The sequence below is a fragment of the Staurois parvus genome, unplaced genomic scaffold (genome assembly GCF_062004578.1).
Source record: "Staurois parvus isolate SC_StPar_1 unplaced genomic scaffold, SC_StPar_1.0 ptg001886l, whole genome shotgun sequence".
Taxonomy (NCBI): Eukaryota; Metazoa; Chordata; class Amphibia; order Anura; family Ranidae; genus Staurois; species Staurois parvus.
The window spans coordinates 54690-71211 of record NW_028319682.1 but is presented as its reverse complement, the minus strand read 5'-3'; the positions used below and the strand labels follow the sequence as shown (position 1 = coordinate 71211).

Here is a 16522-nt window from a genome sequence, read left to right as displayed (position 1 = left end):
CCACAGGAATGCCCTAAAATGTGACTTTATATTGAGCTGCCAAACACCAAGCTGACCCTGCATTCACTATATCTGCTCCCCCCTGGACCCCGCATTCACTATATCCGCTCTCCCCGGACCCTGCATTCACTATATCCGCTCTCCCCGGACCCCGCATTCACTATATCTGCTCTCCCCAGACCCTGCATTCACTATATCTGCTCCCCCCGGACCCCGCATTCACTATATCCGCTCTCCCCGGATCCCGCATTCACTATATCCGCTCTCCCCGGACCCCGCATTCACTATATCCGCTCTCCCCGGACCCCGCATTCACTATATCCGCTCTCCCCGGATCCCGCATTCACTATATCCGCTCTCCCCGGATCCCGCATTCACTATATCCGCTCTCCCCGGACCCCGCATTCACTATATCTTCTCCCCCCGGACCCTGCATTCACTATATCCGCTCTCCCTGGACCCCGCATTCACTATATCCGCTCTCCCAGGACCCCGCATTCACTATATCCGCTCTCCCCGGACCCCGCATTCACTATATCCGCTCTCCCCGGACCCCGCATTCACTATATCCGCTCCCCCCGGACCCCGCATTCACTATATCCGCTCTCCCCGGACCCCGCATTCACTATATCCGCTCTCCCCGGACCCCGCATTCACTATATCCGCTCTCCCCGGACCCCGCATTCACTATATCCGCTCTCCCCGGACCCCGCATTTACTATATCCGCTCTCCCCGGACCCCGCATTCACTATATCCGCTCTCCCCGGACCCCGCATTCACTATATCCGCTCTCCCCGGACCCCGCATTCACTATATCCGCTCTCCCCGGACCCCGCATTCACTATATCCGCTCTCCCCGGACCCCGCATTCACTATATCCGCTCTCCCCGGACCCCGCATTCACTATATCCGCTCTCCCCGGACCCCGCATTCACTATATCCGCTCTCCCCGGACCCCGCATTCACTATATCCGCTCTCCCCGGACCCCGCATTCACTATATCCGCTCTCCCCGGACCCCGCATTCACTATATCCGCTCTCCCCGGACCCCGCATTCACTATATCCGCTCTCCCCGGACCCCGCATTCACTATATCCGCTCTCCCCGGACCCAGTATTCATTATATCCGCTCTCCCCGGACCCCGCATTCACTATATCCGCTCTCCCCGGACCCCGCATTCACTATATCCGCTCTCCCCAGACCCCGCATTCACTATATCCGCTCTCCCCAGACCCCGCATTCACTATATCCGCTCTCCCCGGACCCCGCATTCACTATATCCGCTCTCCCCGGACCCCGCATTCACTATATCCGCTTTCCCCGGACTCTGCATTCACTATATCCGCTCTCCCCGGACCCCGCATTCACTATATCCGCTTTCCCCGGACTCCGCATTCACTATATCCGCTCTCCCCGGACCCCGCATTCACTATATCCGCTCTCCCCGGACCCCGCATTCACTATATCCGCTCTCCCCGGACCCCGCATTCACTATATCTGCTCTCCCCGGACCCCGCATTCACTATATCCGCTCTCCCCGGACCCTGCATATACTATATCTAAGTACCTTTGCTCATCAGCAGTATATAGCAGTTTTGTGACTTCTATCAGTGTCCAGCAGAGCATTAGTTAAAGCTTGTAAGAATTTTCTTTCTGCTCTAGGAGGATGCAAACCTCTGACCTCTGTCTGGACAGTGCTAATCACATGCAGTCTCCCAAAAAAAAAAGCAATACACACTGAGCATGTGCAGAGTATCTCCACACAATATGTCTTATCAGGAGATAAGAGGGCGACACTGGAAGAAGGGGAAGATCAGAGAAGTGAGGATCAAACAGATAGAATAGGCTTAGAACGGGGGGGAATAAACGTAGTTAGTAGTAGACTGGACTTCCAGTGAAGCATCTGCTGTATTACATTGTGCTTGCAGGAACATCGCATATAGTTGCAAACCCATTTATTTACAGCGCTGCTGAGAAGGCTCCTTGCTCTCAGTGTACAAGCAGTGGTCTCTCTTCAGAGGTCCAAGTCAGAGCTCTCCAAATCAGCAGGGAACATGAACTCTGTTGATTGAAAAACTCTTGCTTTGACTCAGGAGGCTCCCCCAAAGACAGGAACAGGGGAGGAAGGAACCAAGAGGTCACACATCCTCCTCCTAGACTTCAGGGCAGACCTGAGGACCCACATCCTACCATCCGTGAGAAAAAAAAAAACACACACACACATAAATGAAAGTGAGTATAATGAGGGAGAAAAGAATATTCTTTTTGTTGTTGTTACACATTATGGAGAGTGTTCTGATCCAATTGCAAAGGACTATGGGCATACTAATTTGCATACGCCGTTCCTTGTTGTTGCACATAAGAGTGTTCTGATCCAATTGCACCTTAGGGAGAGTGTTTTTGCATACTAATTTGCATACTGTCCTTGGCTCAGCCCTCAAATATGCAAATTTGTCATACACATTTCCCACCCAGAAAACCCCTACTTTTTCCAAGATGCCCGCTCAGTTTGTTGGGTTGGACACACATTGATCATAGTGGATCACCCCTCCCACCATACCCGCTTCCATCAATAGTGATGATTTTGGACCATACTATTTAAACTCAGAGAGAGCATTGTATCTAATTTGCATATTTGCTCTCTCCCTTCCTCCTCCCTTTCCCCCGGAGGCCTAGTACTTGGTGGTCAGCTTCAGGTAGCCACAAGGAAAGGGGTCTGTCAGGTCTTTTGACTAGGTGGACCATGTGGAAACCTCAGTCCCTATGAGGAGCCTTGTACCAGGATAGAGGTCCTATCCCGTCAGAGGGGGGGACTAAACCACACCCCTAAGTGCACTTTTTGTGTTCACTTACAGTTTTGTTATTTTTCGCACCTACAAAAAAAAATAAAAAAATGAAAAAAAAAAAGAGGGGGGAGAAGATCCAGAACAATACTAACACCGGTACGGGTGTTGATGCAGCCCTGGTGACAGCAAGTCCTCACGCACACGGGACGTTTTGATAACGCTGGTAGCGTAAGCTGTGTAAAGTCACGTTAAAAACGGGAGCTTTTCAGCTTTTTTAGCATTTTTGCATTAGTATTTAGCGGCGTTTTCCCGCGTTTGCGGTTTTTAGCAGTTTAAAAAAAAAAAATTGCAGTGTTTTTCAGCGTTAGAGCGTTTTTACAACTAAAAAAGAAACCCTCTAGTTCTGGGTTTTTTCCCAACCAAAAAACGTCCCTGATAAAAAAAAACGTTGATTACAATCTATCTGTGTATGGACACATTAACATGCTGGGGGGTTTACTGGCTGTAGAAAAAAAAAGTCAAAAGCCAAAAACAGCCGCTGTAAAAACGTCCCGTGTGCGTGAGGACTAATAGTTCCATTTAAAGGTTTAGTTCTTCTTTAATTGGTTCTTAGCAGGAATAAATAGTCCCGACCTACACAGGAGTTCTGCATCTATTGTCTGGGTACGTCCCACATGACAGTGCTCGACCAATCCTTTCTACACAAGTGTAAATGTACCTTAATATTGGAGAACCACAAGTCATTCTCATGGAGGGTGGCAACATAATATGCAGCAAGCAGTCCCAGGAAAAAAGCCAGCATCCCGCCAACGAAGTAACAGAGTATATTCCATGTGGCACCTGCTGAAAACAAGAAGGAGAAGTGATCACTTCCATCAATAGCAACAACATCACAAGGTCATCACAGAGGACAAGGGGGCGCTCTTTACTTCTGGAGGAAAAGAAATGTAATCTCCAAAAACGCGGAAAGGTTTCTTCGCAGTAAGAGCTGTGAAAATGTGGAATAGACTCCCTCAAGAGTTGGTTGTGGCCAGCTCAGTGGATTGCTGTAGGAAAGTCCTGGATTCTTTCTTGGATACACAGAATATACCGTATTTTTCGCACCATAAGACGCACTTTTTTCCCCCCCAAAAAGGGGGGAAAATGTCAGTGCGTCTTATAGAGCGAATATAAAGCGGCCGGTCCGGTATTTTTGCGGCCACCATGTCAGAATACCGGGCCGGCCGCTCAGCTGTTGTCTCCTGCAAGGCCTTACCTGTTCCTCGCTCCAGCGCTGCACAGTCTTCCCGCGCTGGCTTCTGTGACAGCCGGGTGACCACTGCGCATGTGCTGCACTTTGTGAATGATCCGGTGTCTTCTGGGACACATGACAGGTCCCAGAAGGCGCCGGGCCATTCACAAAGCGAAGCGCTTCTCGCACCTGCGCAGTGGGCACCCGGCTGGCACAGAAGCCGGCCCGGGAGGAAGAGGGAAGGCAACTCCGCGGAAGTGGGAGCGGGTACCTGTCAAATTCAGGTACCCGCTCCCCCTCTCTCCCCAAAGGTCAGCAGTCTCTGGTCATCCCCTTCACTGTCCGCAGTCTCTGGTCATTCCCTGCACTGTCCACAGTCTCTGGTCATTCCCTGCACTGTCCGCAGTCTCTGGTCGTCTCCTGCACTGTGTCCGCAGTCTCTGGTCATCTCCTGTACTGTGTCCGCAGTCTCTGGTCATCCCCTGTACTGTGTCCGCAGTCTCTGGTCATCCCCTGTACTATGTCCGCAGTCTCTGGTCATCCCCTGTACTATGTCCGCAGTCTCTGGTCATCCCCTGTACTGTGTCCGCAGTCTCTGGTCATCCCCTGTACTGTGTCCGCAGTCTCTGGTCATCCCCTGTACTGTGTCCGCAGTCTCTGGTCATCCCCTGTACTGTGTCCGCAGTCTCTGGTCATCTCCTGTACTGTGTCCGCAGTCTCTGGTCATCTACTGTACTGTGTCCGCAGTCTCTGGTCATCTCCTGTACTGTGTCCGCAGTCTCTGGTCATCTCCTGTACTGTGTCCGCAGTCTCTGGTCATCTCCTGTACTGTGTCCGCAGTCTCTGGTCATCCCCTGTACTGTGTCTGCAGTCCATTGGTTCAGAATATTTTTTTTTCTTGTTTTTCACCTCTAAAACCTAGGTGCGTCTTATGGTCAGGTGCGTCTTATGGAGCGAAAAATACGGTAACTGGATATAACATTTATAGGGAATGTTGATCCAGGGAATATCCGATTGCCTCTCGGGGGATCAGGAAGGAATTTTTTCCCTGCAGAAACAAATTGGATCGTGCTTTGCTGGGTTTTTTTGCCTTCCTCTGGATCAACTGTGGGTGTAGGATTATAACTTTTGTTTCTATTGGTTGAACAGGATGGACGTTTGTCTTTTTTCAGCCAGACTAACTATGTAACATAAATGACTCGTTACATTATTCTGAAAAGTCATCTCATCTAGTTTGCTAGAAGCCAAAACCAGGTAAGGGGAATTTGTCTCATTTATGTACTTTTTTTGAATCTTCTGCTTAGTTGAAAATCTTTTTAATTTTTTCTCAATCTTTTTGTAGCCACCACAAGGATTTCAAGAGTATGAAAAAATATAATTAAGTGTTTGTAAAAGTTTTTTTTGTAAAATAATAAACATGTTATACTTACCTATTCCAAAAAATACCACTCCTAATATTAGTGATAATTAGCGGCGCATTAGATATATGTGTCACACTAATTCCTTTTACTGATCTCTATGTGCAAACTTATTTACACAAATATTAAGTGACATAAATAATATGTAACTTACAATTATATGTGACAAAAAATAAAAAATAAACAAATTATATTTTAGGAACAACTCACTGAAATCTGTCCGAACAAGAGTCTAGTAAACATCCCGGGGATGATAAAATTTGAAACAGGAAATCATAAATTATAATTGAATAAATAATCATAAAAAATAATATTATAATAATAATAAATTTAATTCAATAATATAATCAAACCAAAAACACTGAAATTTAAAATATTGCACCAAGTCGCAGAATCGTTTTCAGTGTCTGTGTTGTTTTCAGTGCCCACACAACACCATAAAATATAAATGTTATACTTACCTGCTCTGTGCAATAGTATTACACAGAGCATCCCTGATCCTCCTCTTCTTGGGTCCCCTGCTGGCGCTCTTGGCTCCTTTTCTTCTTTCTGCTTGCTATGGGGGCACTCCTGCGGCCACAATCATGAGCCAGGCTGTGTGCATCATTCACAATGCGGCTTGGCCCCTCCAGCCACTCTATGCTCAACGGATTCGATTGACAGCAGTAGTCAATGGCTCCCACCGCTGCCTCTCTGTTCTCTGTGAGGAGAGAGCTGCTGCAGACGAGCACAGCGCTGAATGAAGATAGGACTCAAGTAAGTATACAGAGAGGTGAGGGGGTGATACAATTATGGGGACATTTTTACTTTAACCCCCCTGGCGGTATTCCCGAGTGTAGCTGGGGGTAAAGTTTCAGCACCACAAGCGGTAACCCCCCCAAACTACACTCGGGAATACACTGCAGCGTTGCTCCGGGATCTCTTCTTCTCTTACCTTGTCCTGCGCTCCCGCGATGTCCCCCCCGCAGTGTCCCCAGCAATGTCCTCCAGCCGATGCCGGCATCTGTCTTCCGGGTTCCGTTCCCTGCGACGTCGGGATGTACGGGGGACGGAACTGGCGGGGAATTTGAAAATTGTAAAAGTGACATTCACTAAAATCACTAAAATCACATTGTATAACATTCCTGTATCAAACCATTTCACATACATTGTGTCCCGAGTGCTTTGTCCGGCGCCCTGCCTGCATTTTTACTGTTCTTTCTGCCTGGAAACTGAGAAACGTCCATGGCGTCCAAAAAGCGTCCCTTTAGGTCAGACGCGGTTTTAGACCGGCTAGAGAACAGCGATAGTAAATCAGAACCACTTGCAGAATTGAGTGATAATGATTGGTGGGGGAAATTCCTCATCAGACACTGAAAACGATTCTGCGACTGAGCTCAGCGATGTGCGAACTTGGCGCTCTATTTCACATTTCAGTGTTTTCGGTTTGATTATATTATTGAATTAAATTTATTATTATTATATTATTATTTTTTATGATTATTTATTAAATTATAATTTATGATTTCGGGTTTCAAATTTTATTATCCCCGGGATGTTTACTAGACTCTTGTTCAGACAGATTTCAGTGAGTTATTCCTAAAAATTACAGACCTGCAATAAAAAAACAACATATTTCCATGCAAAAAAATGTACCGCTTTGAGCACAGAAATACGGACATCATCAGACCGCTAGGGAGGTTAAGGGTGGTGTCTTTTGGAATAGGATTTATATAGTGATCAGAGACATCACTGCACTAGCACAGGTAGCGGCTTCCCTGGCTGGCTTCACACGCTGCTTAGCCACTTTGCAGCATGAAGAGGAAACAGTAAAGCAGCAGGAGAAGCGGCCTGACCTCCTGAAACAGAAAACAAACCACAGGCGCTGTGGTTTGCTTTTCCTTCCCTTTCTGATGCCCAACATGTTGGGCTTTGCCAGCGCTTCAGGCAGTCAGCACAGCTCAAGACGCACATTGAGTGCTGGTGGGCTGCGTATTGGGCACCAGGGATCTAAGGTTAGGGGCAAGTAACAGACAAGTGACACAAAATGTAGTAACTGTGAGGGGATAAGTTATTTGAGAAACTAAAATTCAGTTGTTGGGTAGAGGTGAGATCAGCTTGCCTGAAGAGGTGGGTTTCCAGGCCTCACCTAAAGATAGACATAGTAGAAGATTGGGGTAGGGAGTTTCAGAGGACTGGGGAGACTCTGGAGAAGTACTGGAGGCAAGTATGGGAGGAGATGACATGGAAGCTAGAGAGTAGGAGGTCTGGGGAGGAGCAAATAAGACAGTCTGATTAGTATTTTGAGATGGGGTTGGTGATGTAGCTGTGGGCTTTGAATGGCTTTTTTTGCTGCTGTGACTCCACTTTCTGTTAGAGGGTGGCTTTATTCGTTCTCCATGGTCCCATTGTATACAGTAATGTAGCCACCCAGTCTTGGTCCCACTGTATATAGTAATGTAGCCACCCAGTCTTGGTCCCACTGTATGTAGGAACATAGCCACCCTGTCTTGGTCCCATTGTATGTAGGAACGTAGCCTCCCTGTCTTGGTCCCATTGTATATAAGAATGTAGCCTCCCTGTCTTGGTCCCACTGTATATAGTAATGTAGCCACCCTGTCTTGGTCCCACTGTATGTAGGAACATAGCCACCCTGTCTTGGTCCCACTGTATGTAGGAACATAGCCACCCTGTCTTGGTCCCACTGTATGTAGGAACATAACCACCCTGTCTTGGTCCCACTGTATGTAGTAATGTAGCCACCCTGCCTTGGTCCCACTGTATGTAGGAATGTAGCCACCTTGTCTTGGTCCCACTGTATGTAGGAATGTAGCCACCCTGTCTTGGTCCCACTGTATGTAGGAATGTAGCCACCTTGTCTTGGTCCCACTGTATGTAGGAACATAGCCACCCTGTCTTGGTCCCACTGTATGTAGGAACATAACCACCCTGTCTTGGTCCCACTGTATGTAGTAATGTAGCCACCCTGTCTTGGTCCCACTGTATGTAGGAATGTAGCCACCTTGTCTTGGTCCCACTGTATGTAGGAATGTAGCCACCCTGTCTTGGTCCCACTGTATGTAGGAATGTAGCCACCCTGTCTTGGTCCCACTGTATGTAGGAATGTAGCCACCCTGTCTTGGTCCCATTGTATGTAGGAACATAACCACCCTGTCCTGGTCCCACTGTATGTAGGAGTGCAGTATGTAGGAATGTCTTGCTCGCTGTATACAGGAATGTAGCCACCGTCTTGTTCCCGCTGTATATAGGTAGCCACCCTGTCCTGATCTCTCCCACGAAGGATTATAGGATGTGTAGTGTGCATAGAGCAGTGCACATGATCACAGCTAATGTACATTGCTTATTCCAAACAACCGGAAATGAGAGGGAAAAGAAGAGGTTCAGAAGTTCACAGAAGACTTTGCAAGGATGCAAAAAACAGAAAAAAAAACCAGTAAAAACTATTTAATGAAAAATAAATTACAAAGCCATTAAAGGGGATCTTCCCCTTGAAGACATGATCCCTCCTCTCCACCTCTACTCCAGTCCTCTCCACAGATAGCACTTTTTTCCTTTTCCTATTTTTTTTTTTGTAATAAAATGTAGCCCCCTCCCCTTGTGCGTCATTTGCCTAGGCCAGGGGTAGGCAACCTGCGGCTCTCTAGCTGTTGTGGAACTACATTTCCCATGAGGCATTGCAAAGATTACAAAACTGACAGTTACAGCTCTGACTTGCAGAGGTATGATGGGACTTGTAGTCCTGCGGCTCTCAGGTTTTTCTTATAAAAGTATGCAAATAAATAATATTACATCAAAAATCTTGGCCAAAATGTATTCCGTTATCTTTTTAGTAAAAAAAATAAAATAACCCAAATTAGTTTATTAGCAAATATTCGAAATTTTAAAAAAAGTTTTTACATTTTTATTTAAATTTTTTATATGTTTTTGGGTTTTTTTTTACATACTGTACTACTTGTGGGGGGGGGGTGATGAAGATTTTTTTTTTGTTTAATACACCAATTGCTTTTACACCCATAAAGGCTGGAAAAGCAATCATTTCTCCTCTCCGGCTGCATTCTTCTAGCCATTGAGAACTACTGTGTGAGCTGTGGTTGGTCACAGCTTGTCACATGGTACAAGGCTGTTGTGAATAGCCCTGTACCATGTGACCTCTGTGATCATTCACAGATTTCACACGTAGTAAGCAATGATGTCAGAAGTGACATGTTGCTTACTAATTTGTATGTGATCACTGATTGGCCAATCAGTGATCACATGATCGGGACCTCGCACAGGGGTCCCGTCTGACGATTGGTGTTCCACTGTGTCCGGAGGACACAGCAGGCACCGTATCGCGGTGCTGCATGCCTCCAGGGAGCGTGCACAAGCAGGGGGCGTGGAGGCCGTTTATAAACAGCCACCCGCCCCCGCACTGCCACCGTCTGTCCGTTTATACACAACAGCCAGACGGGAGGTGGTTAAAGGGACTCAAGGTGCCACCCGCCCCCGCACTGCCACCGTCTGTCCGTTTATACACAACAGCCAGACGGGAGGTGGTTAAAGGGACTCAAGGTCTGGGTGGGAACGAGTTAAAATCAAGCGCTTGTGTGGGGTAAGAGCTGCACGTGTGTTTTGATGATATAGTCAGTCTAGCACTGGCGGCTTAGAAGCATGGCAGGTTTTCTACTGGTAGTGGAAAAGTAATAAACAAACATGGCTTCACCCACCGGAAATCCCTCTTGCTCTCTCTCTTGAACCTTTCTGCCCCTGTGAGTTGTGGGGACTCGGCTCGGAGGCGTTCATCCTCTTCCTCTGACGCACGGTGGTCATTGTATCGGCCGTTCTCACATACCCCTCAGGCAGATCCCTGGAAGAGAGACATTTAATCAGCTCTGCTGTCCTCACAATAAACATCGGCCACACAGGCGGATCACCGACGGGGAATTCTTCCTTCTCTGTGCCGAACAGATGCTGTTTTAGTGATCGCCGATCTCAGCGGGGATTTGGACGGCTCACAAATACTGCCTAATCTGTTCGACCGTATTAACTGCATACTGGCTTGAAGTGATTGAAAACCTCAGACATACAAAACGAACAAAGCATATCCCTCTATAGTGTGTACTTGTCTCAATCCAGAGCACTAAGTGTCCTGTCTGTCGGCTGCCTCCTTCCTCTGCTATCTGCATGAGTCACTTCTGGCAAGTTTTCCTGACACCAAGAAAAAAATGGTGACAGGGGAAGGAGCTCCAACATGCAGCTCTGTTCCTGTGACCTGTGTAAAGGGGAGGGTGTCCCTTCCCTCCAATCAGCTCTTGCCACTGAGTGTAACTCCAGCTCGCTGCCCCCAGCTTTTTGAAAGCTCAAGCAAGCTCTACAAATTCTGGACTTTGAATGGCTGTAGAGAGTACCGCAGACACACAGGTACAACTTATGTAGGAGGCTAAGTGTACTTGTCTCAGTTAAGATCACCAAGTGTCCTTTCTGTCTGCTGCCTCCTTTCTCTGCTATCTGCATGAGCCACTACTGACAAGTTTTTCTGACAACAAGAGAAAAATGGTGACATTGGAGAGAGCTCCAGCACACAGCCTGTGATTGAAAGCCTCAACTCTGTTCCTGTGTAAAGGGGAGGGTGTCCCTTCCCTCCAATCAGCTCTTGTCACTGAGTGTAACTTCAGCTCCCTGCCCCCAGCTCTCTGAAAGCTCAAGCAAGCTCTATAAATTCTGGACTTTGAATGGCTGTAGAGAGCACTGCAGATACACAGGTACAACTTAAGTAGGAGGCTAAGTGTACTTGTCTCAGTTAAGCTCACCAAGTGTCCTGTCTGCTGCCTCCTTCCTCTGCTATCTGCATGAGTCACTTCTGACAAGTTTTCCTGACACCAAGAGAAAAATCGAGACGGGGAGGGAGTTCCAGCACACAGCCTGTGATTGACAGCCTCAGCTCTGTTCCTGTGACCTGTGTAAAGGGGAGGGGGGGTGCCCCTTCCCTCCAATCAGCTCGTCACGAAGTGTAGCTTCAGCTCCCTGCCCCCAGCTTTCTGAAATCTCAAGCAAGCTCTATAAATTCTGGACTTTGAATGGCTGTAAAGAATATTGCAGATACACAGGTACAACTTATGTAGGAGGATTTGTGTCATCTCTGTGTATCACCTGAGGCCAGTCACTTTGCTGGGTATATGGAAGGGTTTACAGCCACTTGAAAGTGGATGGATGTTTTAGAGAAGTTTATTTTTTGCTGTCTGTGTTTCATTGGTGAGATTTCCTTCTCTTTCCTGTCCTGGGGACACAACAGGAAGTAACAGCAAATCTGTACAAAGATCGGGAAAATGCCCTCTTAGTAGTCACCTGAACAAGTGTCCCCATTGGAAGATTTTCTCCCTATTCCTGTTCTGGTGACACTGGTCATGAGGACAACGTGAGAGAGTGAATCTCCCCAGCTGGGGGACACAGATGCCAATATACCCTGACCAAGGTTTTCAACCCCTCCCCACTCACCTTTAAAAAGTTCTGAATGCCTGGGGGAGTGGGGGGTGGAAAGGTTTGGTGATCATGTGACCCCTGTGCCTTGCTGTCACATGATCGGGAGCAGATCATGCTGGAGGTCCTGTAACTCAAAAATGCTGAAACATGTTGTCTCCTAATGGCTGCCTTTTTCCCCAAAAATAAGGGTCATCTGATCACCAAAGCTAACAATAGGACAGCTGTGGCCCCTGAGGGCCCTCATTATTTTCCCACTTACCCAGAAAATGGCCCTTCAACCTCCAGCATGTTGAAGCATTGTCCCCAAGAGCTGGAGAGCTTCTAGGTGCCCATGGCTACCCTGTCCCTAGAAATGAAAAGGGGCCATCTGATCACTGTAGAGAATAGGACAGCTGTGGCCCCCTGAGGGCCCCTTACCATTTCCCGTCACTCAAAAAATGGCTCATGAGACTCCAGCTTGCTGAAACATGTTGTCTCCTAACAACAGAGGAGCCCCAAGTTGTCCTTTGTCTGCCTTGTTACTAGAAATAAGGGTCATCTGATCACCACAGAGAACAACAGTGGCCCCTGAGGGCCCTCATTATTTCCCCATTTACCCAGAAAATGGCCCTTCAACCTCCAGCATGTTGAAGCATTGTCCCCAAGAGCTGGAGAGCTTCTAGCTGCCCATGGCTACCTTGTCCCTAGAAAAGAAAAGGGGCCATCTGATCACTGTAGAGTATAGGACATCTGTGGACCCCAGAGGAGCCCCAAGTTGTCCTTTGTCTGCCTTGTTACTAGAAATAAGGGTCATCTGATCACCATAGAGAACAACAGTGGCCCCTGAGGGTCCTCATTATTGCCCCATTTACCCAGAAAATGGCTCTTCAGCCTCGACCATGCTGAAAAAATGTCGCCTAAGAGCTGGAGAGCCCAAATATGCTCATGGTTGCCTTGTCCCTAGAAGGGTGATCATAATTAACAATTGGACAGCTGTGGACCCTGAGGGCCCTTACCATTTCCCTCGTCATCCAGTAAATGGCCCCTCAACAGCCTCCAGTTTCTAGTTGACGCTTTTTTTTTCCTTTTTTTTGGGGGGCAGAGTAACCGTTGGCAACTAGAAGCTATCCAGCTGTTGAGGGACAATGTTTCAACATGCTGGAGGCTTGATGACCATTAACTGGATGATGAGGGAAATGGTAGGGGCCCTCAGGGGCCAACGCTGTCCTGTTGTTACTCATGGTGACCCCTATTTCTAGGAAAAAGCTAGCCATGAGCATCTTGGGGCTCTCCAGCTCTTAGGTGACAACATGTTTGGGTAAGGGGCCATTTTCTGAGTGACAAGGAAGGGGTAAGAGCCCTCAGGGGCTGTAACCTATGGGTATCATATGACTCCTATTTCTAGGGACAAGGCAGCCATGAGCATCTTGGGGCTCTCCAGCTCTTAGGAGACAATGGTTCAGCATGCTGGGGCTGAAGGGCCATTTTATGGGTAAGTAGGGAATTAACAAGGGCCCTCAGGGGCCACAGCTGTCCTACTGTTACCCATGGTGATCAGATGACCTTTATTTGTAGGGACAAGGCAACCAGGGGCTACTCAGTTGTTAAGCCTCTAGCATGCCAAAGCATGTTGTGTCCTAAGGGCCATTTCTTGGGTGACGGGAAATGGTAAGGGGCCACAGCTGTCCAATTATTCTCTACGGTGATCAGATGACCCTTATTTCTAGGGACAGGGTAGCCATGGGCAACTGATCACCATAGAGAATAATAGGGGAGCTGTGGCCCCTGAGGACCCTTACCATTTCCCTCATTGCCCAGTAAATGAACCCTCAGCATCTGGCATGCTGAAGCCTCTTGTCCCCTAATATCTGGTTGCATTGTCCCTGGAAATAAGGGTCACCATCAGGGGTAACAGTGGGGTGGCTGTGGCCCCTAAGAGCCCTTACCATTACCTTTGAGCATGCTGAAACATGATCTTCTAACATCTGAAGAGCCCCTGGTTCCCCATTGTCACCTTGTCCCTAGAAATAAGGGTCAACAGAGGAAACAATGGGACAGCTGTGGCCCCTAAGGGCCCTTAGCATTTCCCTCGTCAACCAGTAAATGACCCCTCAGTGTCTGGCACGCTGAAGCATATTGACCCCTAATATCTGGTTGAATTGTCCCTCGAAATAAGGGTCACCATGGGGAGTAACAACGGGGTGGCTGTGGACACTGAGGGCCCTTTCCATTACCTTTGAGCATGCTGAAACATGGTCACCTAACATCCGAAGAGCCCCTGGCTTCCCATTGTCACCTTGTCCCTAGAAATAAGTGTCACCAGAGGTAACAATGGGACAGGCGTGGCCCCTGAGGACCCTTACCATTTCCCTCATCAACCAGTAAATGGCCCCCCAGCTTTGAGAATGCTGATACATATTGTCCCCAGAAATAGGGGTCACCATGGAAGGTAACAAAGGCCCCTAAGGGCCCTTAGCATTACCCTTGAGCATGCTAAGATGTGGTCGCCTAACATCCAGGAGGAGCCCCTGGTTGCCATGGTTACCTTGATTCTGGAAACGGGTCACATGATTGCCATGGATAACAATAGGCCAGCCGTGGCCCCTGAGGGCCCATTTCCCCTGTCACCCAGTAAATGGTCCTTCCGTCTCTGGCATAATTGTCCCCCTGGCAGCTGCTGGTTGCCTTGTCCCTAAAAATAGGGGTCATTATAGGTAACAATAGGACAGCTGTGGCCCCTGAGGGCCCATGTTCCCAGATATGGCCCCTTAGACCTGAACATGCTGAAACATTTTGTCCCCCAACAGCTGGAGAGCCCTGGTTGCCCATGTTTACCCTGTCCCTAGAAACAACGGTGATCATGGGTAACAATAGGCCAGCTGTGGCCCGAGGGCCCTTACCATTACCCCTGTGCATGCTGAAACGTGCTCGCCTAACATCTGGAGAGCCCCTAGTTGCCATGGTTACCTTATCCTTAGAAATAAGAGTCACATGATCACCATAGGTAACAAGAGGCCAGCTGTGGCCCCTGAGGGTCCGTTCCTCCTGTCACCCAGTAAATGGCCCCTGGCTGCCCTTACATGGCCCCTATAGCATCCTCACCCCAGATCCACCTCCCCAGGGTTACCCGGCTCCAGTCTCCGCGGCCTCGCCTCAATCCCACCCGAAGAGAAGGGGAGCTGATGTCGGCGGCGCCGTCTGGTTGCCCTGGCAACCGAGCTAGGCCATGACTCCCCCCCATCCAGCTGAAGTAGTCCACTCCACCCCCGTGAGGGGAAACGGCCACTGGAAGCGTCCAGCGCTCCACAGAGGGTGATATGGGGATTGTAGTTCACACTGGCTTCGGCTGCGGCTCAGAGGCGCACATATAAACTACAATTCCCAGGGTGCTGTGCGAAGAACTTTCCCGGCCAATCAGAAAAATTCACCAGCTGCGCCCCAACAATAACGGGCTCAACCAATCAGCGTGTGGTGTACCGGGGAGAGGGAGGGCGCTTGGCTGGGGAATAAAAAAATAATATCGGCTAATGGACAGTGAGAGGCTCCGGTATTTTATCGGTAGCCAATGGGAACACAGGAATGAAAAATCAACGCTCACATTCGTTACAGAGAACGGGACAGCGGTGGAGGAGAGGGGCGGGCCTAGCGGTCGGTGTGTGATCGCGAACCATCACGTGCTAGAGAGCTAGTGAATGGCAAGCAGGCGAGAAGGCGCTAAGTAGGCGTGATTTGGACGCTGAGTAGGCGTACCTTAGACGTAATTGATGCACCAAGTAGGCGTGATTTAGGCGTTAAGTAAAGTAGGCGTGATTTAGGCACTGAGTAGGCGTGATTTAGGCGCTAAGTAGGCGTGATTTAGGCACTGAGTAGGTGTACCTTAGGTGCTAAGTAGGCGTGATTTAGGCACTAAGTAGGCGTGATTTAGGCACTAAGTAGGTGTGGTTTAAGCACTGAGTAGGAGTGTCTTAGGCACTAAGTAGGTGTGATTTAGACACTAAGTAGGCGTATCTTAGGAGTGATTTAGGTGCTAAGTAGGCGTGATTTAGGTGCTGAGTAGGCTTTATCTTAGGCGTGATGTAGGCGCTGAGTAGGCGTGATTTAGGTGCTAAGTAGGCGTATCTTAGGCATGATTTAGGTGCTGAGTAGGCGTGCCTTAGGCGCTAAGTAGGCGTGATTTAGGCACTGAGTAGGCGTACCTTAGGCGCTATAAAGGCGTGATTTAGGCGCTGAGTAGTCATATCTTAGGCGTGATTTAGGCACTGAGTAGGCGTGGCTTAGGCGCTGAGTAGGCGTGATTTAGACACTAAGTAGGCGTATCTTAGGAGTGATTTAGGTGCTGAGTAGGCATGATTTAGACGCTGAGTAGGCCTTATCTTGGGCGTGATTTAGGTGCTGAGTAGGCGTGATTTGGGCGCTAAGTAGGCGTGATTTAGGTGCTGAGTAGGCGTGATTTAGGCGCTAAGTAGGCGTGATTTAGGCGCTGAGTAGGCGTATCTTAGGCAAGATTTAGGTGCTGAGTAGGCGTGCCTTAGGCGCTAAGTAGGCGTGATTTAGGCACTAAGTAGGCGTGATTTAGGCGCTGAGTAGTCGTATCTTAGGCGTGATTTAGGCGCTAAGTAGGCGTGATTTAGGCACTGAGTAGGCGTG

General features: G+C 48.5%; 1 protein-coding gene across 3 annotated transcripts in view; it reads right to left on the bottom strand.

Annotated features, from left to right (window-relative positions):
- DPY19L3 (dpy-19 like C-mannosyltransferase 3) overlaps nucleotides 1-15138 on the bottom strand; it is a 75020-nt gene extending 59882 nt beyond the window's left edge. Inside the window, exons 1-3 of one of the 3 annotated variants that reach the window (XM_089664337.1) lie at nucleotides 15003-15138; nucleotides 10144-10283; nucleotides 3507-3631 (exon numbers count right to left, since the gene is read on the bottom strand). In XM_089664337.1, coding sequence (XP_089520463.1) covers nucleotides 3507-3631; nucleotides 10144-10246 — 228 coding nt within the window. In that variant the 5' untranslated portion in view covers nucleotides 10247-10283; nucleotides 15003-15138. Of the gene's footprint in view, nucleotides 1-3506; nucleotides 3632-10143; nucleotides 10284-14977 lie in introns of all 3 variants that reach the window. The other 2 variants (XM_089664336.1, XM_089664338.1) reach the window with 2 other exon arrangements.
- Between the last annotated feature and the right edge of the window lie 1384 nt (nucleotides 15139-16522).